At 34.4% G+C, this 25,949-nt stretch overlaps 1 protein-coding gene across 9 annotated transcripts in view; it reads left to right on the top strand.

Annotated features, from left to right (window-relative positions):
- The window catches only part of LOC126866152 (tropomodulin), a 118,923-nt gene that overhangs the window by 23,489 nt on the left and 69,485 nt on the right, over positions 1 to 25,949 (top strand). Inside the window, exon 1 of one of the 9 annotated variants that reach the window (XM_050619381.1) lies at positions 11,733 to 12,533. The exons of the other annotated variants lie outside the window; for them this stretch is intronic. Coding sequence (XP_050475338.1) covers positions 12,423 to 12,533 — 111 coding nt within the window. The 5' untranslated portion in view covers positions 11,733 to 12,422. Of the gene's footprint in view, positions 1 to 11,732; positions 12,534 to 25,949 lie in introns of those variants that run through there. 9 annotated transcript variants of the gene reach the window in all.

Below are 25,949 nucleotides of genomic sequence, written 5' to 3'. Positions count from 1 at the left end.
ATATTTTCAAATAATAATAACATATTTTCTACAAAATTGTTAGGTCATTGTAAAAGTTCGTGTCTGATTTTAATAGATGTCATCAGATTATTTCTCTCAATAGGATTAGTATTATAATACCGAATATACAGGGTGGTTGGTAATTGGTGGTACAAGCGGAAAAATTAAAAAAAAAAAAATTTTTTTATTCTATATTTTCGACTTCTTTTTTCGCGTAGAATCACCCCCTTTCCGCTTGTACCACCAATTACCAACCACCCTGTATAATTTCTTTATAATCTAACATTTCAAACGAAACAATAATTCTTAAACATTTTGATAATTTCGCAGTGAGTTTCCGTGTTTACCTAATTGTTCTTAATTGGTCCAATATTAATAAATGAAACTGTAGATGTCAACAATGCATTCAGTCGCGAATATATCATAACGAATGGATTAAAAATCTGATCTGAAGTTTACGATATTCTGTTGGGACGTGAACATGTTTTTAATCAAATCTTGAAAATTATAAAAGACGTGCACGTGTCGTAAACATTGGTGTCAGTGCTCCATAAGGTGGCCTTCCGTGGCCTATGGTGGTCTATCGATGAATAAAAATAAAGATATCCACCTTTTGCCTGAATGCCCGTATTTTTAATCAAAGGCCGCGCAGCGAGACACGGCTTACACTTTCCTCAATTCCGTTGAAAGTGTTCTCGCAAAATAGCCTCGTGACAGAAATAACGCGTTCCCGATAAAAAGCTCGTTGTTACGTTATGTAATGACACGCACGTGTCTCAACGATGCCAATCTGCTCGCATTGTTATTCGTTTGTCTTTCTTTTTGTGATAAAGCATCGCGTATACGAACTTCTCTGTGTTTTTTGAAAATGTTGAAAATTCGGGCTATCGGATAGTTTCAACATCTTAGCAGATAGAAATCTTCATTTCACGTATCTCTTGTGAATAATTGCGGCGTGCATAAATTGTGGAATATTTTTAGTATCTCTGAAACCTGCAAAGTGATTTTTTACGTGATTAGTCGGACAGTTTCAATATTTCAGCCATCATGCAGATTTAGAAACCTCATTTCATTTATTCTTTATCGACGAAAGTTATGAATATGAACTGAAATTTGTATATAAATTGGAACTTTATGCAATTTTTGTCCTATTTTTATTAAGTGTCAAGTTTGATCTTTTGAGTTCTTAGGCAGATAATTTCAATATTTGAGATACTTTACATATTTGTATAGAAGTATTAATTCTAGTTCTTTTTTTTTTTTTAATGATATACGCGACTAAAGACTTAATCGCTTTAAGAATCTAAATATCAGAAACTAGAAATGGCGAACTGCTACTTCAACTTGTCGATCAATCGTTAAGGGCCAAGTTTGTAACTCTGTGTAAACTCATCACATCCTTAACTGAGACTTTTTCATCTTTCAATGGTGCTACTTTATGTGTTCTTCAAAACTTTTAAATGAATCCGAAGTTCAACAAAATCTTCGTCTCAAAAATTCTCGAACGTCGCTCGGAAACTTTCCATCATTCGTTTTATTCAAACGTTGCCCCTGATATTAAAATTACTCTGATTATTCGCGCGGCGAATTCCTTTCAACAAGCAATAATTGCTTGTTTAAATTGTCGGCGATTTCACTTGGTGCAAATACATCGCGAGTGTTTTGTATCTCGTGCAAAATACAATTATTTGTTAGTAAAATAAACCATAAGATTGAATATTCGATTTGTGAAAAATAGATAGATACTAGAGTCGTTAAAAAATCATTTAATCGTTCAAGCATGAAATGATTTTCGACTGTGCAAAAATCTTGCAAGTACTTTATGAGCTATCAAGTTACTGAAATTAAAATAAAATTAAAGATAAATTTCAACAAACAAAATTAAGATAAAATTTTAAGTAAATTTGCATAAGGCAAATTGAAATAAATTTGTAAGTAAAATTACTGTAACAAATTACAAATATCGGATCTATTGATCAATGATGTATGGAGTGATTTGCAACCTTTCGAAACTACTAAGGAAGTTTCGTAATTTTTACAAACGATAATTGGAAGCTTTCCATCTCTCGCAATATCGAACTGTTCGATTTTAAATCGCGGTGATTTATTGCTATGCTAATAGAATTAAAGACCAGAGGGAATGGAAGGTCGATAGAGGAGGCTCTCTGTCTCGAAATACTTATTTTTTCGTTTTGATTTAATATAACAAGAAACAATCATATTGACCGTGAAGGCTCTGACGTAAGGGGCAACAACATTGGCGCAAATTTTGGAGCGCAGCTTAAAAATATCCTACTCGAAACAGCTGCGTGGATGGAAAGTTTCCTCTATTCACCAACGACCTGTGAAGTTAGGAAGGGATTCGTGAAAGCTCTCATTGAATACTTTCGATCTTTTTCCAATCGCGGAATTATTAAAATTATTGGCGTTTTAACATGTCTGTACTTTATTTGATATTCGTCGGAAATTTAAATTAATTTTCTGTCAAAGGAGAAAGCTTCAGTGCAACGAGTTGTTTATTGAAATTACCCTGATATTACAATTTATAATACAACGTATAAAAAATGTGTGAAAACGTATAACATAATGTAACATAATTTTGTAATATATTGTAATTAAATTTCTCTCTACATTTCACAGAATATTCATATTTACGAATATTTCTTCTCTCAAGTAGCTTATACCTGTTTGTAACAGAATATTCTACTCGATCAGTTCAATTTTCGCTTATATTTCTTTTAAAAGAAAAGATGGAGATCTTTATTGGATATTGCAGAAGCTAGTTCAATACTTGCAAGAGTATGTTCGAAATATTTGAATACTTTATTCTATGTATTATTGCGTCTAGATAAATTACGATGCTTTGTAGTTTATGTACTAAACAAAATTATATAATATTAAACCAAATGAAAATTGTTGTTATTTCTATACTCAGAGGTAGGATCACAATAGTTATTATTTTATTCAATGGATAAATCTATCACACCGTTGTGAGCCAAAAAAACCTTTATTGCATGCGCTTACAAAAAGCTAAGGATAAAAACAAAAAGGCATCTTTATCGATTTAATCTATCGATTGTAACTAGGATCATCCTCTATTTACTATTTCTTATAACTAACGCATCTGCATATGGATGGCGAGCACGAACTCACGTTGTCATTTTCAACAAAAATTAAATATTTTGTTAAGTTTTTAAACAGATCGTAACTTGTCTCACTAAAAATAAGGAAAAAATATCTTTCACTTTATTGTACGAAATTATTATATATAATGCCAACAAATTGACTGTAAAGACCGACTAAAAACAATCTAATATACCATAATAATCCTAAATAATTCTATTATAAGTTGGAATAAAAATTCTGTAACGAAGTACAACTTCTTTTAATCTAATACAGTAGTTCCATAATAATTCTAATGATGGAATTATAAGAAATAAAATTCCAATGGAAATAAGGAAACACATGTTAAGATAGATACACTGTAATCGTTATTAATATAACATATAATCGTTGCAAAATGATCGTTTATAATACGAAGCTAAAGTGTAAAATACGGAAAGATCGGTTGCGGGCGCAGGAACATCAGAAGCGTTTCAAACCAACAATTGTACAATGAAGAGTTTCTAGACCGTTTTGAACACGAGAATCCAGAATAATCCGGAGAATGCGAAGCTAATTAGAGAGCGGAATTAATTACTCGCGGAATGGACGTCGACGAAATCGCAACCGAGGACATGCATGTATCTTCCTTGTTTAACTAATGAGGTTACGTACGCCAACGACAAATTCGTTTGCCGAAATATTCGCGATATCCTTTTGCAGACTGAATGATTATAAATTGTTATTATCTTGATTACGGCATTAACATTTGTAGCAAAGATTTTATGAATGAAGCTCGTTTAGAGCAGCGCCCTGTATTGTTTGTGATTATGTTCGTACGTTTGGAAGCTTTCTGCAACGTGTCGCGAACATTTTCATTTTTCAGCGTTTCGTTGCTCGGCGAAAAAAGTGTCCGCTCGAAAGTTGACAGTTCTAACGTATTACGGTTCAAAGAGTTCGCTTGTTTTGATAAATAAATGTTTTCGTTGTTCGTTGCCATCGAATTAATGCATGGTACGCGTTAATTGGAATTTTTGGTGTTGTAAAAATAAACAGAGGGTTGAGATTACTCCTTTGAAAGGGAAGAACTGCAGGTTTGGCTAAGATAAAAAGAAAGAAAAGAAGATTGAGAATTAATTCAGTTGATTAATACAACGCTTCAGTTAATTAGTACTTTATATTAAATATAATTCGACCAAGATCAGGTAATTCTTTCATGAAATATGTTATCACGATTTGACTGAAATCCTAATTCTAACTGAATTAGAATTTTTGTTATTTCTTTTGCCAGAACTTCCTTTAGTTTACATTAATATTAAGTGGAATCCATCCACCAGTAGAAAATCTAATTTAATATAATTCCATTTCACAATTCAGTTTAATTTAAATTGAAAACACAGTTGTTAATGCAAAGCAAAGTAGATGAGTTCAACGTAATTTGATGTGAAACAAGATTTTGTTCGTATGTATTGAAACTTTAAATATCAAATATTCATGTAATTAATAACTTAATCTTGATCAAATTCTGTATGATTAATTCTTCGTGATATAAGTCAAGTTTCTTCATTAAATAATTTTCTAATTTACTTTTATTACAGTAATGTCAAAGTATTGTATGCAAAATTGTTTAGTTTTTTGTTACTATTGCCGAATTCTGTTCGCTTGCCTTCTGTCGAAATATTGCACTGGTAGAGAAAAACATAGAAAATTAATTTGTTTAATTGAAGAATAGAGTTACAACATATTCGGCAACTAAATTTCCGCAATCATTATTCTAACGAAAAAATCGCATTCTTCTGACTTAGTCAGCTGCAGAATGCAATTTCATAAAACTAGTGTCACCGATAGCTCCATATTGCTTTTCTACTTCTTCATACGCGTTTTAGTAAAACAATTAAAACATTGATTCGCATAGGAACTCACCTAATATTAAAACGATTTAGATATTCAAACCAGCCAACTAGATTTTTCTAATTACGATCGATCGATCAATGACATTTACCATTCTCCATTTTTTAATTTCCGAACAAAATTTATAAACAGCTTGTCTATTGCCAATTGTGTAACACATTTGATCGTCAGTGGAATAATGTATGAAATGAAAGCAAATTTCAGTAGAGAGATATATTCCATTAGGATATTAGACCTAATTTTATATAAAATAAATAGAGTAGTGTACAGGATTGTTGTCTTGTCTTTGTAAAAAAAATATTTTTCACAAATATGTACGTATTGATAGCTGTGCAAATTTCGTAGCTTTGGTAGTTTTATTTCCCACTATAATATTCTCTAACATTAAGCATTATATTCTTATTAGAGCATAGGTATATTGATGGATTATACTCTATTAACTCAAACTCATTATTTTTCATTGTATTTCGTTAAAAAACATCCATCATACGGTAACGAGTATAATGAAAAATATAAAAATCGAACTTCTTCGTTCGTATACCATTCATTCTATTTTTATGTCTCGCTGTTCTTCGCAAGTAGCTGTAAACAGCCAGCCAATCGTAATTTTTATGATTTATAGCAGTGAATTTGGAAATTGTATTACGGGACGAGCATATGTTGCACTGTATTTTCCATTAGACACACCAACGCAATTTTTAAATTTACTTCTTTAGATCTGAATTAAATAATTAAAGAAAAATGAAAGAAAATTCTAGTAGAAGTAATAAAAGTTCAAAATTTTCCGTAAGTTAGTATATTTTATATGACACAAAATTGCGTGATATGATTAGTTAGCTCCACGCTAAATTTCAAAAGCGACGCTTTACATCCGCGACGTAAGCTCGTCTCCATCTGGCGGCCTCATCGGAAAAACTCTCGAGCTTTCAAGTTCCCGCGTAAGCTTTCAACTGGTGTTGCCATCTGGACGAATCTCGACGAACCGGTTTTATGTTTATAAATAATCCATTTTGCAGCTGAATAGTTGCTTCGTGGTTTAACGTTGATCGTCCATTGGCCTCGTAAATTCATTAAAAAATTCATTCTCATGGCACTTGTCTCTCGAATGTTCGAATCTTGAACATATTAACTTGATGTCAGGACCAGAACCCTCGGTTCCTTGACTTTGTTGAAGCAGAGTCCACTGTGCTTTGTTAAATTGGCTGTTTGCTTTTCTTCTGCTTGAATTAGAAAGATGAACTCTCTGGATCTATGGAGAACATCATTATGGGGTCTGTTGAGTAACATATATTCCATATTGCGAGGGAATTTCTTGAATCTTACTGAAACAGTAAACAAAAATTGAAGTGTGTCTTATTTTATTCTTTACGTTTTGCAATTTCGAATAGCTGGAAATAATTATTTTGCCTTCTCGATGAAAAGCCATTGTATAGATTTGCATCTTTAACATACGTTTTAATTTATTCGACTTTTACTTCATTTCGATTTTAACGATTCGTACTTTACTAAATTCTAGTTTACATACGGGAATGCTAAAACATTGAACTCATCTGGAATTAACAAAAATTGAACTATGATATTAATACATCTATAAAGATAAAAATATTTATTGACGAGAGCAAGATTTAGGAAATTAATACAATGAAATCAGAGCTTTCACGTGTTAAAATCTAATATAAGAAATTCGAGTATAATCAGATTCATTCGAAAAAAAAAAAAAAAACGATATCTCGGCCCAATATCTTATTGTTACTAAACACGTGCAAATCCATTATAAATTTAATTGACAAAAATTGAGTCATCGTTTGAGAAGAATCCCACTCCTCTCATCTGCTCACCCAGCTGTCCTTATTCCTTTCGAACTGCTAGATCGAATATAGAGATATTTACGTACAACTATTTTCTGTGGCAATTGCCAAAGAAGCTTCACACGATTTACGAAGAGGATTTGCACTTGGCTAGCTTCGTCTCGTAATTTCGCTGGTTTTCTTCCAGACCATCGTTTCCGGAATATCGTGGTGGCGTCGTCGCAACGACTTTCAAATCAGGTTACGGATGAAAAATATCGCCTTCTGCAATGCAAATTCGTTGTAAATATCAAGACGAGTCACAAGCTTAAGTCTCCGTACAATTCGTGCAAATTGCCCGTAAGGAATTTTTGAAGTCAACGCTACTATGTTCCACTGTTAGAATCTATCCTCATGATAATCGTGCTTTTCAGAAGCCAAACTTTGCTTTTCGGAAATTTCTCATCTTGAAAATTATCTAGGTTCGCGATTAACATTCTTGAAAAATAAATATTCTGATCGAACGAGTTTGTTTATCGTAGACAGGTGGCATAATAATAATGCATAGTAAATTAGGCGTATTCAAAGCAATAATATTTTCGTAAGGAAATCGCTTCTCTCTGTTTTTCAATGTTCCAATTGATTACTGTGGCTTTTGAATAGATTAATTAATGGTTCTTCGAGTATTAGTTAACGGGTAAAGGTAAACGATATAAGCTGCATAAGAATTTATAGATTCTCATCTAGTGTTTATCTTGGTGAACGATCAAAGGAAATTGTACGGATTATTTTTAACTTGCTACCAAAAATAGACGTTTTCGTGGAAGGAAACCGGAGAAAACGATTCTATAAATCTATTTTATCGGTTTATAATAAAAATCTACTTTATTTTGATTTAGACGAGATTTTTATATACATTGATTTATGTTTAGTAGATTCATATTGCAGAAAGCGAAAACGATTTGGGAAATCTACTTTATTATGTGCTAAATCAATATTTTTATCTTCGTCGAGATTCGTGTTATTCGCAAAATTATGCAACTCCATGAACGTCGTAGACAACACTATTTTACATGAATTAAAATATCGTAATCCTCGCTTATTGTGTCTTGTGCTTTCAATATATCAGCGTTGAATTTTTTTAAACTAGAAATCTTTAGAAAAGAAAAAAAGAAAAGAAAGGGTGTGTGCGGCGAGAGATCGGAGATTTATTCGCACGTGACGTTCATAAAGTTCGAAATAACTTTCGAACATTTATTTTTGTCTATATAGTATACTTACGTTTCTTCTTTTTATTGAAACTTCAAACGTCTTCGTTTTGCAAGAAATCGCGAAGAAATCTAAAACACAGTTGAATCCAAACGCATATTATTCGTTTGAAATGAAACCGAGATAAGATTCGCCGTTATAAAGTACAAAAGACAGAAATCTGGAGTTTAAGACGATAAAAGACGCGAATTTACAAAACCACCGAGCAGATGGATAAAGGCGTGTCGTTGTATGCGTGGCTCAAAAGAGAGATGGTATAAGCCGCTGAGAAGGTGAAAATAAAAATCTCAGCCATTAAACCCGAAGAAAGGGTAACTCGACTAACGCAGAAAGAAAGCTTGAAAAGTAAGAAAATGGAAACGTACGAAGGGAGGATTCAGCGAAGCGAGAGAGGTCAGAGACGTGTCGAGTCAGAAAATAGATGAGACACGAAACAGAATTTTCCGTGGCAAAGTCCAGACAAAAAGGAACGAAGAAAATTGACGTACGTTGTTGGCATCATAGAGTCGTAGAGGAACTAAGATATATCTAATACACAGAAAGAAAATTTCATGAGTCGATGCCGCGAAGTTTTTCGTCATTTATCTGTCTTTCTATCTATTTCTTGAATTTCATTTCAAAAATTTCTATATTCCACTTTCCTATCATTTACGTTCATACCTTTTTGACTTGATAATCAGAATAATTTCAGTCGGCTTCTCGATCAAAGCTCGAGAGTATACCCTGTAAAATAGAAATTGGTTAATTTCCATACGCACTCGCGAATCTAAATAGATGCTAACAGTAAGTGAAATTTCATGCTTGAATTTCTATTCTCCGGATTCTTATTTTTATTGGAAAAAGTTGCAAGTAATTCACTCGAATAATGGACGTTTAATGTATTAGAGATATCGACAGGTTGACATTTTGCAAACCTAGTGCGATAAAAGACAAAGGTCAGACACAAAGGATCCAGTTTATCTATGGAAGGTTACAAATATTGTTCATCTTCTATATTTTTCTTTTTCATAAAGTCAGAGTGGGATATATTTACAATCTACTCGAATCCATATCTATTGCGAAGATAATTCACTATAAGATTGGAAGACAAAATAAGTGACTTTTGTGAGGAGAGTTAAACGAGTTTGGCTCGTGATGCGAAAATTTCCTATCGTGATGACATCGATGCATCAATACCTTATTAGTAATTGATTTGTTAGACGCTGAACAGATATGTTCTTTCCCATTATTCTTCTACGTTTTTGAGCAGGAAAATAATCTAATACTTTTGGAGTTTCCGATGCGCAAACGGGTTACTAGTTGTAATCAATAAACGATATAACTAGAATTTCGCTCAGAAAGTAATAATGACGTAGTCAGTGAATTACGGCAGGGAATAAAAAATTCAATTAGAAGAAAACTGTTTCATGAATATGCAGGTAATACTGCATGGACGAAACAACGTTTTAATAATTAACCATTTTATCACCGTTACTACTAATTATTGTGGAACGTATTTTAATTAAAACACCGTTAACATTTAGTAATGCAATTATAAAATTTTCATACGTACAATTACATGATATTAAAACACGAGATATCATCGCATCTATTTCCATCAATTCTCTGTTTTATTTTTTCTTTACGTGACGACAATTCTAGTGGGATTTTTATTATAATACGCTTTTTTTAGATGCGACCAAAAATAACTGAGGTTAAGTGATAATATTTTTGTGCGGAAATCGTAATATTTCGTTGCGGATGGAAGAATGTTGTACCTGTTTATTTAAGACGTTCATATACAAATCGGTAGTACTTGTATTTTTATTTTTATATTCGTTCCGTTGATCTATAATTATTACGATGCCAAGCTATGAATATTTATCGTTGGAAGGATCGAAATAAAGAACAATAAAAATAGTGCATAAATTAATGTATAAAGTACGTTTGAAACAGATTAAATAAGAGATTCGCAAGTAAGCTATTTCCAAGTTATTTGCTATAGTAGCGTAAATTGCTGCGAACTACCCTACTGCAACATGTTATTCCTTTCCCATAAAACATGACTCGGAAAAATTCAAATAAAAAATTACAACTGCTAAAACGTTTATATCAAACCAATAATTCTCTTCCTCAAGAATTGTAAAATTGAATCAATAATGCCAACTGAGTCGCTCAAAAAAATAGAAGTCCATTATAACGGCTGATGTCATTATGAATAGTCAATTGAAAGAAAAATTTTAGCAATCACCGAGAATTCAGATTTCAACAAACGATGCCATTTTCATCATTCAAACCATCGTACAAAACATTTAAACAAACTAGTCTTCTCCAAAGACTATAGAAATCAGCCGATGCTTTCAATCCATTCTAGTCGTTGATACGCCTATAAGCAATCAATTAAAAAAGACAAACAAAAATTGCTCCTTCCTTTATTCTTCGTTTACGTATCACAAAAAAAAAAAAAAAAAAATAGAAAAGGGAAACGATTTCAATAAACTACACTATTTTCCTTGTGAAGGCGCTCGTCCAACAATTTCACTCGGTCCCTCGCCGACAAAAGGCTGCCTTTCAGAGAACGAACGCATATAATGGCCATAAATTCGGTGACGGCGCGTTGCGATCGTAAACGACGTCGATGTCTTATGAGTTCATTCACGTTGCCGCTGCTGTCAACGAGCCAGTTCCACACAGGAATCCGATTTACGAACGCGTAACGTCGATATTTGATTTATTCGGCCGGATCCGCGTGGCCGAAATAGAGATCCGCGTTCTCCATTATTCTTTACGCGTTTCGATCTGCGTCACCGCCCCACCTTGCTTCTCTGTTTGTTTCGTTTTTCAGCCCCGGACGGCGCGAGCCTTTGTCCGCGAGCGAAGCTCGCAATCAACGCCCTTTGTCTCCCTTAAACTCGACCGGCGTTGAAAACTCGACGTGTCGCGCTCGATGAGAACCATCGGCCGTTTTCAGTGATAAATTCCGATCGAAATTCATCGCGGCACAGTGCCGCCTATACGGATTGTATACGAGCGTGGAAATTGATTTGCGCGCCAGGGTTTGATTGTAAGTAAAAGAAAAATGCAGTAATTGGTCACGTTTGAAACGATAGAGAGGCGCGGCTGATGGCCGCTGTGCTTTCGAAGCGTCGTGCGTTTGTGTAATTTGCGTGGTATGGATGACTCTTTTTTAGTCATTTTCAAAGGGGATAGAATTGTACGGTAGGAATTTTTTTCGCGACAGGTCCAGAGAAAATGAAATTATCGACGAAAATCGGACCTGATTATTTCGACTCGATTTATTAGAGATATTTATTTCACAGGTTTAAGGTGGAGTTTGGAATTTAAAGAAAACCACAATTTTGTATATTTATTATTTTTATTTTATATTTAAAACCACAATACGCTTTTTATCAAATCACAGAATCGATCGAACAAAATCTAGACAATGAGTTTCGTTCGATAATCCCTTGACATTGTACGTCCCATCCTCGAATCCATCCTCGAGAGTAGCAGCGTCTGAGGGGTAGTCGCGTAGATCTTCGTCGTGTACCGTCGTCACGAGACGTCGTGGTGGCCATCGTCGTCCTAATTATACGTGTTTCTCCGTATTTCTGGAATTAGACTGAGGATGGGGCGCGGCGCGGTTGACTCTCTCGCGGTAAAGCGGAGGCGTGCTTCTGAAGCTCAGTCGCGCGTGATCCACCTCGAATCGCGCATTCATCCTGCACGAAGAAGCTACTTTCGTGAACAACTTCGTCGCGCCTTCGCAGCAATCAGGCTCGTCCGATGGGGCGTCCACGTAGGTATCGATCCGTGCCCCGAGTACCGATCGATCGTCGATCCTGCTGATCGAGGAACCTTCTCGTCTTCGTCCTTTACGCTCCTAATATCTCAATATTAGAATTTCCTTTCTGTTTCTAATATTTCCTATTATTTTCACTTGCACTCGTACAAATATTTCTTCTATGTGATAAAATTAAATTACTATAAAATTAGAGTTCTATGTTAGATGTAGAGTTTAATAACTGAATAAAATATTTCTAATAAATATAACGAGTCTTTGGATAAAAAGATGAACGTGAAAGTGACTGAAAATAAGAATAGAAATTAGCTTTGAAGAAAGTATCAAGTTGGAGTACTTGGAACAGAGGCTACAGAAGTCTCAGATATTTTAGAGGTGTTCCTCGATCACGCTATCGATATCTACGAGAGAGTCAATCGCTGAGAGATATTCGTTCGAGAAGCAAAACCGTTCGAGTGCGTATCGTGATTCAGTGAGAGGGTTACAATCTTTCTTCTCCGCACGATCGTTGACCAACGCGATCTCAGTGTAGTTTAAGTTGTGAAACGCGAAGAGGATCGCAAACAGTCGCCATGGCAACCACGCAAGTCTTCCAGGACTGGGACTCACCCCATGATACCATCAGCTCCATGACCAGGTCAAGCACTCGTAAAACTACCACCACTACTACCAGCAGGCGAGAGGTAAGATTATTTTGGGTCAAAATAGTGATGACAAAAAGGATAGTGATAAGAATTATAGCTAGAGATAAAGATTGCACGATAAAATTATGCGTTAATTCTATTTTCCATTGATGCACGGTTCGTATTCGATAGATGATAGTTTTGGATCGTAGAGTGGGTTAGCTGTGAATTTATTTAAAACGCAGAGTAAGTTTGGATGCTGGTAAGCCAGCTGTTTACCGTTGCATGCGTGTTTCTGGTTAACTAGACGATGCAGGCTGTTATGTAGGTAGAAATTGTGAACGCAGTTTTCTGCAGTTTCGCAACAGCTGAAACTAGGTCTTGTGATGATTTCTGGAGACGATTGTTTTGGAGATAGGAGACCTATTTTAAATATCGTTAGGATAAACATTAATTATGCGCGAATAAAATTATAAGTTTAGAAGCTTCTTCACTTTCGTTACAAATAATGGTACTTCTAACGCCAGTTACTAGATTCTACGATGTGCTACAATCACATAAATTTTATAAGAAATTCTGAAATGACTAATTAAAATACTACAAGCCTGGGAACTTCAAGAAATAGTAAATTTAGTGAATTTAATGAAAGAACTTCGTGTAGAAGCTAGTATATAATTCTTCATAAGGAGTTTCTTTTTTCTTTTTGGAGTTTGATAAAACAAATCTAGATTGCCTGTGAAGCATGGAAATATATGTTTTCCTGTGGATTAAATTATCGCGTGTGGATTGGCTATAAGCGATATCCTCGGAACCTGCAAGGCATGCACAAAATCCAAATCGATGTTATGCCGCGTGAGTGCAGCCTAAAATTAGAAGCATCCGCGATCAAACACAGCTAATCTGATTCTCGGAAAATTTCAAATAATATTGCACGATTTTCGTACGACACATCATTTCGTTCTGACAGTTTTGTCGGAAAATTGTACGAGTGGACAGCGTTTATCGTTACATAATTCTGCCTCCTGATATGATCCAACAAATTGAACTCGAAACATATTGCAGTCGGATTGCCTAAAACGTAGCATGAAAATAGCGTTTGCTTCTGCCTGTTGGTCACGATACGGGCAAGCACAGATTAGCTTCCGGTTTCTGTCTCGACCTCGAACATTTTCCACGAGGAAGAAACATCGAGTCTCGAGTGGTGCACGCTTCATCTTCTCGTAAAATACGCGATTGTCGTTGTTGACGGATGACTGTCTGACCAGTAGGCCAAGCATAACATTGCGTTTACGTGAAAACCAGACGATCGAGAGAAATTTTTAGAGGAATGTGTGGTATGAGAGAAATTTGCTTTAAGAATCTTCCTATGAAGATGTAGCTAAGATTAACTTTTTTTCAATTAATATTTTTTCTATTGTCTGAGGTACTCTTGAAATATTAAAATATGTACATTGTATGAACCTGAAGGAAAGTTGGACTGTCAAAGGATTTTCTGTGAATCAATGTAGAATAAATATTAAGCATTAGTTATATGTTATAAGTGGTTTTTAATAATATACACTATGATGGAATCTATATTGTTGTTATTTCTTTTTATTCTTGAAGAAAAAGTTGCTATTTTCAGGTAAAAGATGTTACTTTTCCATTCTCTTAGTTACGATAATTCCAAGTTTCTTTTTTCCTGAAGCTTTGAAGCTTTACTATAATTGTATCAAGCTTACCTTTTTTTTACCACTATATTCATTTTCTACAATTCCTTGCGATTTTATTATAATATTTCATTTTCTGCAATACCTGAAATAGACATAAATCATGTGTGCATTTTGTTCCAAGTCAATCTGTAGAAACAACCTCGATGTACCAAGAACATTATTAAATATAGTTATTAAATTCAATATCACGAAAATGAAGTATAGACATTCAGAGAAGATTCTAGTTTGAACAATCAAGAAATAAATCATTTTGAAATTTTACCGAAAAAACGGTGGAAAGTATAAAATACGGAGCGTCTTGTACAAGTGTGTGTTTAATATCGTTCCCTCTATTCGATCGTGCGTTCGTTTATGAAAAAACCAAATTTATTTGCGCCGTTCCGAGGAGTTTTAATTAACAATATCTCATTCTGCATCGAAAAGTATCTCATCGAAGCGATGGATTTATACATTTCCTCTGCTCTATTTATTTGTTTGTAGTTGCAGCATCGCTATATATACTGCGCACGACTGTCTAGAAAATAAAGTCGTTATAATTATAACAATACAACCGTGACCGAACAATTCGCACAATTATTTGCGTAACTTAACCGAGCTTTTGGAAGCAGTGTTCTCTGCGAGGCTCCTGCGTACATAGGAGCGTTGCCAGGACCCAAGGCCGATCTGCCTCCCCGACTAAAATCGTGATAAACACCCGTGAAAATCGTGAACACGATGAGTAATCTCGTCTCTGTTGGCCGTCTGCTTTTTTACATATTTTCCACCGCTTATAGTCCATTTCCACGAAGACTGAAAGACATAAAAAATTCTAACGAATTTCGTGTGAAATCTCTTAATATTTCGAGAAACACATTTTCTTGCTAATATCCGTTGCTCGTAATATACAGTGGCGCGCAAAAGTTATGAATCAGGTAAATGTTCACTTCATATGTACGTTAAAGAATTTTTGTATCAACGTGTCTTGTAATGTTAGTAAGAACTTTAACGTTGGTATTATTTATTAATTTTAACTATTTTTCCAATGTGTTAGTTTATTTTAGTTGTCATTCTAGAAATTCTTTCAGATATCAATTTTGGAATATACATATGCGAAGCGAAATATTTATCTGATCAGACACTTTTACACATCATTGTATATTCGAGAACATATATCCCACAGGAATAGAAGCTTGGATAGCATTTTATAAACATGTTAAACGCGAAAGGTAGCAGCTAAGATAGATATATGTTTGTTTATATAATTTTATATTTTTTAAATTCTAATTTGAACTGAAACAAGCTCGAAATATTTGGTATAGGAAAATTACCATTACTTAATACACGGTGAACAGGCAAAATCTAATATGAATTGTTATTATTCGCACGATGATTGGGTTTGGATTTTGCTCGCGTGATGATTAGTTTATTAAACGATGTTCATACGTCTATTGGCAGATTCAATCACATTATTTCAAGATTTCGTCACGCGTAGTTTATATTTGAAGAAAGCAATGAAATTAGAAAAGAAATCGACGTTGTTCGTAAGAGTAGATATCAACAAATTTAATGTGCGATTAATTAGAATGATCGATCCATATCTTGTTTTGTAATTACAGAAAAGAAATGAAAATCTTTTCCTAATGCATCTGGTTGATGTATAAAAAATTCAAACACCTCGGTATTAATATAGATTTTGATTTCATTACAATGCTGTGTAGAATGTCTTAATTCAATTTTTTGATATATTTTTTGATTAAGAGTTGCGTGTAATAATAAATTATATCTTTTGTTGTACATTTTGTATGAAAGAGAAATCAGCAGCTTAAATAGAAATTTCACTTCGAGGGGTTTATTTTGTATTTTGCATAATGCGCATAAAACAATGACATAATTACATCAAAAATAAATGTGTAAATAAGGAATCATGTGCAATAATAGAAAGTTTGTCAAGGATTTTGCAAGAATTACTATTTATGATACATTTAAGACATTGTTCGACAGTGTACGTACATCATATGCTTTCTATGTGCCTTCCAAGCATGTTTGTATTATCGTTGCCAATTTCGAGGTCAATTTTAAACGACATCATAAATAAATATTATTAATGTTGTTGGATGGTGTGCACAGTAATTTAATGATAATGATAGATCGGAATTCGGAGCAGTGGAACGATGCCATTGTTGGTTAGGCATGCGGGTATATGATTTTTAGAATGTCACAGTCGTCGACGTGAAAATGTTAGTCATCGGAGGACAGGTCATAATTTATATTAGCGTTGTTTGAAAATATTTGTTGTTAATATTATACAATATCGCGGATGATAATTTCTTGAAGGAAATTTAGCAAAATGCTGCAAAATCTTTCAAAAATTCAATTTTCGCGCCTTTTATGACAGTACGTTTGTACTAGTACATAACTGTGAACAATTTTGGGATATCGATTGATACTGTTTCTAGTTTCTAAACGATAATTCGATCGTCGAAAATTTACGAGCAGGACGAGTTCAATTTTCAGACGAGGTTTTACTTTCCAGACGAAGATATACACGTAATAAAATAATATACATAAATGAATCATGTATGAAACGTAAGAAACATATGAATACCTTTTAATAACAATTTAGTTTGTAATATCACGAAATACTGTTTCACTCAGACTTAACAAATCGACAATCTTCTATCGTAGCATCTACCGACTACGTTCAACTATGTTTAAAGAAAGATATACGCGTCCTTACTTTTCATTTTTAGTCGCTGGACAAATAAATCTCCCGTTTTTACAAATTTAAGTTTTGAGAAAGAAAGAGAGAAAACGTCTGATGAATAATACTTTTGGAAAATAACTGCTAGAGCAACGTTCTTAGTCGACCAACCTTGATGATTCACAACGATATACATACGCTCTATTACACGCTTTTTATATCTTTCACTTCGTTCTCTCTGTTCTAATGTTCTCAAAACACGTGTTTCAATGAACGTTCTCGTTTTAGAGGGCATCGAAAACTTCCTAAACGAACCAAAGCCCATTCAGCGGTGAAAATTGTGGATATTCCTCGCGTTTGTTACACATGTTTCGAATTAAACCTATTAATTTTGCAACATGATGAAAAACATTGTAGAATCTATAAGAAGTGTGTCGATGTTACACGTCCTTCCTATTTCGGTTTCAACTTCTGTATACATTCGGTGTTTTTCCTGGATGATTTTCTATGAGTTACAGATGTTTACTATGGCTGTATCGATGAGATGATTAATCCTTTTCTGTTTGCCATATACAGTTACACATGTCTGTTCTGTTATTTAGGATTAGTTACAACCATCGCACGAAATTTTCCAATTTCACTTGTATAGCTTACGTGTTGTAATTTAGAACAGACATTGCAATATTCTAACATCCTGACATTTAAAATTTGTTACATTCAGTACGCAAAACTGATCCCTTTTATTCTTTGTATTCGATTTTCAATACCTTTGTTATGGTTTATCCGTGCTGTATCATTTTGGAACATTTTGAAGTGTAGGGAATATTTTGAATGTTCGAAGAGATCAATTTCTTTTATCTGTATCAGTATTCATTACTATTTATTTCGTTGTCTTCATAAAATTCAAAATATCCTGCATTCTCTTTCTATCTATTATTGTGGCTATGTTATCGCTTATGTTACAATGCAATAAATTCTAGAATTCTAAGTGCATCGCCAAAGATCAAGCGTAGATTGCTATGTTATATAGAATTATTCAGTTTAAATCGCAATTTCTTGCGCAAAATTAAAGTTGTACGTTGTATTCACGGCAAAGTGCCATTCTAGCCTTATCCTTAATCATATGACGCAACGTACAATTTTTGGAAGAAATCTTGACGTTGATATATTTATCATTGCACACGGTATACATATTTCCTGTACGATATTAAGTTCATTGCATTTCGTATTTGCATTTTTCTCTATCAGGTTGCTGCACTTTTTTCGGTAAATTCGATATTTCTCACGATGATCGAATAACCAATGATCCCTCTATCGTTTTTACTTAAAGAAATGTTCTTAAATATTATTGTAACATGATATGAATTAGCCCATAACGTTATTGGATTGTTGAATTGCGAAGGACTTTTTAATTATTCGTTGTTATGCTCGCGAGGAAGTTTGGAATTGTTATACGTAATAACAATTTTTTATAAATATTCTGTTAACGTTGTTTATAGTATAAGATGTATGCTCGTATGTTGTACATGATGTAATAATGAATTATATGAGACACCTCTTAGCTTTGTTTTATGATAGGATACCACACTCTTGGCGTAGATTGTGATTCACGTGTGACGAGTCACACTCGTGACGAAGTTTAATTTTGGTTCACAAACTCGAGGAATGATGAACACATGTTCCGTATAGTATATCGATGTTCTTCGTTCATTCAAGTGTTACAGTAGGAAACGTTATGAACCCTACCGTATGCACATACACGTGTAAGATGACTCATAAGTCAAGGGGTGGATTGGGTTAGAGAAAGATAAATAGAAACGAATATAAATAGAATTCTTTTACTAGAATACTTTTTGAATATACGAAAGTGGGCAAAGATCATCAGGTGATTCCCTAATGTCGTACCTTGACTTTCTAATCACAGAGTTATAGTATAATAATCAAATATTTGAAATTCAAAAATCTTACCAATTTTCTGAAACAGAAATTCAAAGATTGGCAAAATGATAAAATGGTCCTAGAAAGTAACCGATAATACGCAATTCATTAATAGTCCGCGAGTTTTTATGCATCTATAGAAAATTTGACAGTGATAAATTGCACGAAACGCGCATAACATGACAAGATATATAAAATATGTAAATTACAGTGCTTTCTGTAATACTTGTCAGATAAAAACATCTCTTTACCGAGGCCCTACCTTTTTAATCATCTTCTCGAAGGTATGAATTTCCATAAAAATTCAATCTGTTCATTGGTAATAAATGCGAAATTAAATTACGCTTTACACAGCGTCAGGCAAATATCTAAAATATAATGAAGGCTGTACGGTGGCAACGTTTCTGGAGAAATGAACTCGAAGCAAGGGAAGGAATTTCTTGCACCGATGACAGTTTTCGTTTGTAGGGACGATCGTTTTCAGAAAGGGAATGAGTTGGCTTATTGCAGGAGGGTAACGCTGTCAGACGTAAACGATTATTTCAAGTGGACGCATCGCGACGGCGAAAGACGCGTAGCCGAGGCCTCTGGAAATAGAAGAGTGACACAAGAGTGAAGGCCTGCGGCGTACGAGAGCCGCGAATGCACCGTAAAGCTGCTTATTTTAAATAGGAGCAACGTCGACGCGATCTGCCTGCTCTCACGAAGGCTCCGCCGATGGAAATAGCAGAGGCCGTTTAATGAATTATCCGTTACGTTTGCGCGTGTTCGTTTCGAGATCGTAAACAGTGAATCGGGACCCTCCATTACCTTCCGCAATTCCAGCAAATCACGAGATCTTTCGGCTCTTTCTTAATCCTCTGTAAGAACGAAGAATGTTTCCTTGAATGTTGATTATGAGAAAGATTGTTATGGAGTTGAAATGAATGATCTGTTTAGTGGGAATGAATGTAAATTTTGTTGCAGTGTTTGCTACTTAGATACAATTAGTAACTTGATACTAATAGACTAAACCAATAGTGCGATATTTGTGACGAAATTGTAATGTTAACTTTTATTCTGATAAATATATAATTATATATAATTGATTATATATTATTTATTTATATTATTGATTAATAAATTATATTATTGAAAGAATGCTACACAGTTTTGGCATCTAGAACAGGTTGTCATCTAACTGATTAAACGATGAATATCGTTTATATTTATTATTCGTTTTTTGTAATATTGTTTCTTATCTTGGATTGGAACGACATGTTACGCTTATAGGATATTTTCATTAAACTTATAAAGTATATTTTTGTATGCGAAATATTTTAATAGGCTTATCTACGAACGAGAGTTATTCAGGTGTTAAAAGTATTTAAGCAATTCTTTTTTAGAACTGGAGAATATTCCTTTTTAAGCTTAGAAAAGCTTAGAATCAAACTTTCTGTTTATTGGAATAAATTGTTCATATTTAGAACGAACGATGAAACTAGGAAGTAAATAGAAAAAAGGAAACAATGGATAATACGATATACTGAGTAAAATACTATCATCGAGCGTGATGTAATATGAATTTTCCTCTTAATGATCTAAAAGTAAATGTGGAGATAGGAAACAATGGGTAATGTAATACTGTGAATCCAATCTTGTCATTAAGAGACGAGAGTGATGTAATATAAATTTTCTCTTAAGGATCATGAATGGAAACTTGATTTTAAATATCGAATAGACGTATTTCGAGATATGCCAGAAATTTATACGATTATTGAAATAATATTACAACTGATTATTAATTATAATATTAAGAATTTTTCGTAAAATATTTCAAGTAAAATCGTATTTTTCTTCTTTGCATAAAATTTAAACGTATGTGCTTCGTAGAGAGTAGAATTAATTTGCATTGAACACAGCAAGAATATATTAAAATTGATAAGAAAAGAACGAGAAACAATCGAGATATCATTCGACATTTTACTACTATACTATTCTTAGGGATTTTGGACTTGCAAATTCTAAATAGAATTAATTTTCTGTAATGTCGTATTTCAATTTTTTGTCGAAATATATATCTGAAAATTTAAAATACAATGATTATCCCAAAAGTAACTTAAGAACCTGCTGCTGAAACTGCCTCATATAGTTTCACGTATTTGATTGTACGTAAATCAGGATATCGGAATGCATTCCAGATAACATAATTCAACGAGAATTCCTTTTTTCTATGTCTAAAAATAGCAATCGCTTAACTGTGCTCAATTAAGAATTTGAAAAATAACAAAATTTCTGGATCGTTACCTTGCGATCATAAATTCAGGTCGCGACAGTAGAACGATTCCACTTGTGGTCAGACGCAGCGGCAACTTTTAGAGCATGACGGATACCTTGAATGGCCTCGAATAACCTTGCACCACAGGTCGTTGCGCTGATATTTGATCTCACTACCACTAAACCATGAAAAGAAAACGATATCCCGCAGTTAAATATTCAAACAGGTTTCAAGTTACCTATATTTACGATATATTTAGAACTAACCGATGGTAACTTGAAATCATTGATTCTAAAATCGCATCGTAATGAGACATTATTCACTATCAGGATGATCAATTCGTAACTTTTTATAGAAATACAACAGCCTTTATAGAAATAATGCCTTCTGGAATCCTTTAGCAAACCTAGACATCTCTTTGGAATTGATGATCCATAGATTCATCAAATTGAACATCCTCGTCTATACAACCAGAACGTATCCGATTGCCTGCAAGACCTCAAACTTTCGTTCTTGATTAATGAAAACCGTTTTGTACAAATGCTTTCGCTTTCGTTCGTCTCGCGACGATCCAAGAATTTCATCTCTGACGTCGCAATACGAAACGAACCATCCAATCGACTTTGTCGAATTTTGAGAGTAAATTTGATCCATCTGCTCAGGAGCAACAGCTTTACGTGTTCAGCTGAAGAATCAATCTTCCGTGATAGTCCAAAGCAAACGCACAATAACACGGATTAAAGGATAAAGAGATCGAAGAATCCCTTTGAGTTGCTTTATCGCACCAGAAGAAACGACGTCGCGTGTGCTTTCATGTCACAAGCTCGAGCACACGGTTGGCATGCTAATTACGTGGTTGCGGACCCTAACTACACTAGCAGCGTAACTCACAAAGAAATGCTCATCCCAGTCGCATCGCGAGACACAAGCCAGCAATCAATCACAGTCACAGTACATCGCATCTGATGTTATCTTAGCGAATCCCGGGGAAAGCGGTAGGACAAGGCCCGGATGTCCCGAACTTGTGCATCTGGCAAGTCTTTCGTGGCCATAAAAGCGGCTCCGGCTCTGTGCCATTTAAACCACGGTCGGAAAAGAGCGTTCCACGAGATCCATAGTCACGGTGATAATTAAGCCGCTTTATGATGCATCGTCGAGCGGGAACGATGAATCGTTCGCGAGGATGATAAACGAACATGCGGACGAGACACGCGGACGAGTCTTCGAGACGCAGATAAAACGCGTTCTTAGAAATCTGCAGATGTCACCGTAGTCCAACAAACGATGCTTATGATGAAATTACCGATTTTCAAGATTTCGTGGTTTCTACTGGTCTCGATATCTTTCTCTTGGACTTAACTAAAAGACAAGAGCATTGTTTGTTGTTGTCGTTCTTTTCGATAAGACGACGTTAAGCCCTATATTTATATCTATGAAGAACATAGGCAAAAGTGGATCTTCGATTTTGTCTGTCTCATGTGCCAAATATACATATATTTTAGTCTTGCGAAAATTTGTGTTAATCACAAGAAACCAAGTAATTTGGATCATTGGAAAAATAGCTCGAGAAAGACGAAAAATTATTTATCCACCTTTTGATGTTCTTATACCTCGAAAGCTAATCGATACTTGCATCGTTTGTTAGGATTTTTGTCTTTTTTGAAACAAGCTACCGAAGCTTGCACTGAGTTTTCTGAAATATTCTGTAAATGGCAAAAAATTTTCATGAAAGAAGTGGTGCCTAGATTATTTAATACAATTAACAGCTCCTACATGGATAGATTGAGGTTAGGTTGAGGTTAGGTTGGGGTTAGGATTTCAAATTGTTCTTCCATTTCGCTACGAGCTTTCGAACAGGCCAATAGAAAGGAACTCGTTTAGCCGAAAGGATTTATAGTCGTGGAATTCGTATTTTCTTCCTCGTCTCGTGTTCGTTGCCTTCGCAATCGAATTGTGTGAAAAATGAAGACGTGAATCGTTCCACCAAAGACGATAGAACCCCTCTACGTAATGGAGACTGGCAGGCATGCGTGGCTGAATGAGATAAATGGCGGCCAACGCGAGCTAACATTCACCTTCCGCGATGGAATCTCGCGGCCTACCGAATCCGTGCGCGGATATTATTTGCGGTGGCCAACGTTCCGCTGCTATTACGAGCTACCAGTGAATAGTTCGGGCTATTTCGTGCGACCGTTAATGAAGAACAGGCTTTGAAGTAGCGTCGTGGGACTGGAACGGTTTATAGAAGTTGTGGCTGCATTTAGAATTACTATTAATTCTTAGGCTATGTAATAAAACGAGGGAAAATTTATAATGTAAGATTTAGAAGATTATTATGAGGATCATTTGGAAAAATATGACGAAACTGTCTCTGTTGATTTTTTTATTTCGACGCTAGTCGATGGTTGGAGCAGAGTATTTTAATATATTTACGTAGGTACTTGGGAAGGAGGTTTGTTAAAACCAAAGATACGAGCCTTTTAGAAACTGATTATATAGGGTGGTAGGGTGGTTAACTGGTGGCACAAGCGGAAAGGGGGTGATTCTACGCGAAAAAAGAAGTCGAAAATATAGAATAAAAATTTAAAAATTTTAAAATTTAAAAAAATAACGTCAATCGAGACAACGATCTACAGTGAGATCCGTTATAACGAGACGCGATAAAGTGCACGCGTACCGTGCGAAAATTCAAAGTCGATTTTCTCGAAAACAAAGACTCAAACGAAAAATTGTTATTCTATATTTTCGACTTCTTTTTTCGCGTAGAATCACCCTCTTTCCACTTGTACTACCAGTTACCAACCACCCTGTATATCTACGAGGTTCCATAACAAGCGAATGACACGATGTTACGAATAAACAATATTTCTGAAATATTGAAGAAAGTTTGTAAAGATACGAATGAAGGAATGAATGACGAGGAAAACAATATTTTGCAAATCCTTGGAGTCCCTTCTTGTAGTCACAATAATGAAAAATAGAATTCGATAATTTAAATCGCTTTTGAAAATATTATTAATGAAATATTATGTTATGCAATAATGTAAATTGTCGTATTAATAAAATGTTTGTGTCCTTAATGGGTTCAGTAGAAAGTAATAGGAGACGATACATGATATTGTTTCTTTGTGCTCCAAGTGTAATTCACGTATTCTCAATAATAACTCGTTAATAAATAATAAATTGTGATTTAAGGCAACCTTTAAACGTAAAGTTTAAGAGGCGTAGTCTTTGGACGCCTGTGGATGGGCAATTCGCCAAACATCGCCATTTTCGTCGAGTTTTCGTAAAATTTTGGATAAGAAATAGCATGTCGATTGATATGGAGACTACACACATGTTCCGGTCTTGCATTTATGTAAGTCCTAGCAGTAGTTTATATTATTAGCCACAATGTTCTTTTAACATAGCAAGAGACTACCGTGCATAATTCATGATTTATAACGCGTTATTTAAAATGTAAATGAAGGAAGTAAAACGCAATTGGGTTATGCATCTAATGCTATTTTACGGTATACGTGTAAAGTGGTAAAGTATTTTAGATATTTCACGAATAGTATAAATAATTCGATACAATTTCCTACATACTTACGTACGTATAAAAATAATATTATCTAATGTAATATTCGCCTGTAAAGTTTATTTCAAATATAAATATGAAAATATCCGTTCGTTTCATGATCGATGCATTGCAATGGCAAGAACACCTTCCATAAATTGAAGAATATTTTGTACCAGTGCATGAATATTTTTCATATTGTTGGATTTATCTAGTTTAGTTGGAAGCATCGCAGTAAAATTTTCAGCAAAAGAGAAATTAGAAATTAAAATTTTACTGCGATATTTTCTGCAAAAGAGAAATTAGAAATTAAAATTTTACTGAGATATTTTCTATACATTGAAGCAGTTGAACTCCTAAGAAGCATGAATAATTCTAGAAACGCCCCAGAAACAAAATAGTATCCGTGCTTTTGTGTTATTACATTTCCAGTAAAGAGATAGTTGGGCAATGGTCGTAAACGGTTTAGTGAAATATAATGCTTGAGGTACTAAAACGCATACAACTTACTTGGCTCTTTTCCACTCTACCGTTTAAGTATCTACTTAATTATAATGTAAATTAATATTTCAATAAAGGCCACCGTAAAAGACACAAGGTACCTCGTTTATTCTTATCGTTGTTACTTAAATATTCTAAACTTTGAAATAATATCTGCCATCAACCAAACGCAACATACTTACAAAGATATGAGAAACTTCATTTATTCTTATTGTTCATTCGTTCTTCGTTTATTTGTTATATACATATTCCGAAGAACCAAGGCAATGTCCAAAGCTAAAAGTTACATTCATACACTATATTGGAAAATCTATTTTCAAATTTTTCTCTTTCAGCTTACGATATAGCTCGTAATAAATTGTAGCTTATAACAAAGATAAACGAAATCATATTTGCAAAAGTGTCATAAAATATAATTCATTACGTATTACGATGCAATACATTGCAGCTGACAAGTAAACATCGTTATGTTTGAAAGAAAAAGATAAATCGGAAGCTTTTGTTTGATGATGAAAGATGGAAGTTTCCGTGTAGTATGCACCGATTTTTCCAGCGGTGACGTGCACTTGTTAGCAAATTTTCTGCATTGACAACGACGGATGTTGCTTCTCATTTGTCACCGGTTCTGAGGTATTTTGGCGATGGCCTACAAACTTTCAGCGAGATGCACGTGCTTGGAACTTAAATGTTCATTGCGATCAGCCTTGCGACTGTAAGCTCCGTCAGCTGCGTACAATATTTTAAGACGAAAGCCTCTTCAAAAGATGCGAATCGTTTCTTCCAGACTGTTGTATATAAAACGAAATTATTCAATGTGAAAGATGTTCAT

Source organism: Bombus huntii, chromosome 5, assembly GCF_024542735.1.
Source record: "Bombus huntii isolate Logan2020A chromosome 5, iyBomHunt1.1, whole genome shotgun sequence".
Lineage (NCBI taxonomy): Eukaryota > Metazoa > Arthropoda > Insecta > Hymenoptera > Apidae > Bombus > Bombus huntii.
This window is presented reverse-complemented; position numbering and strand designations above follow the sequence as displayed.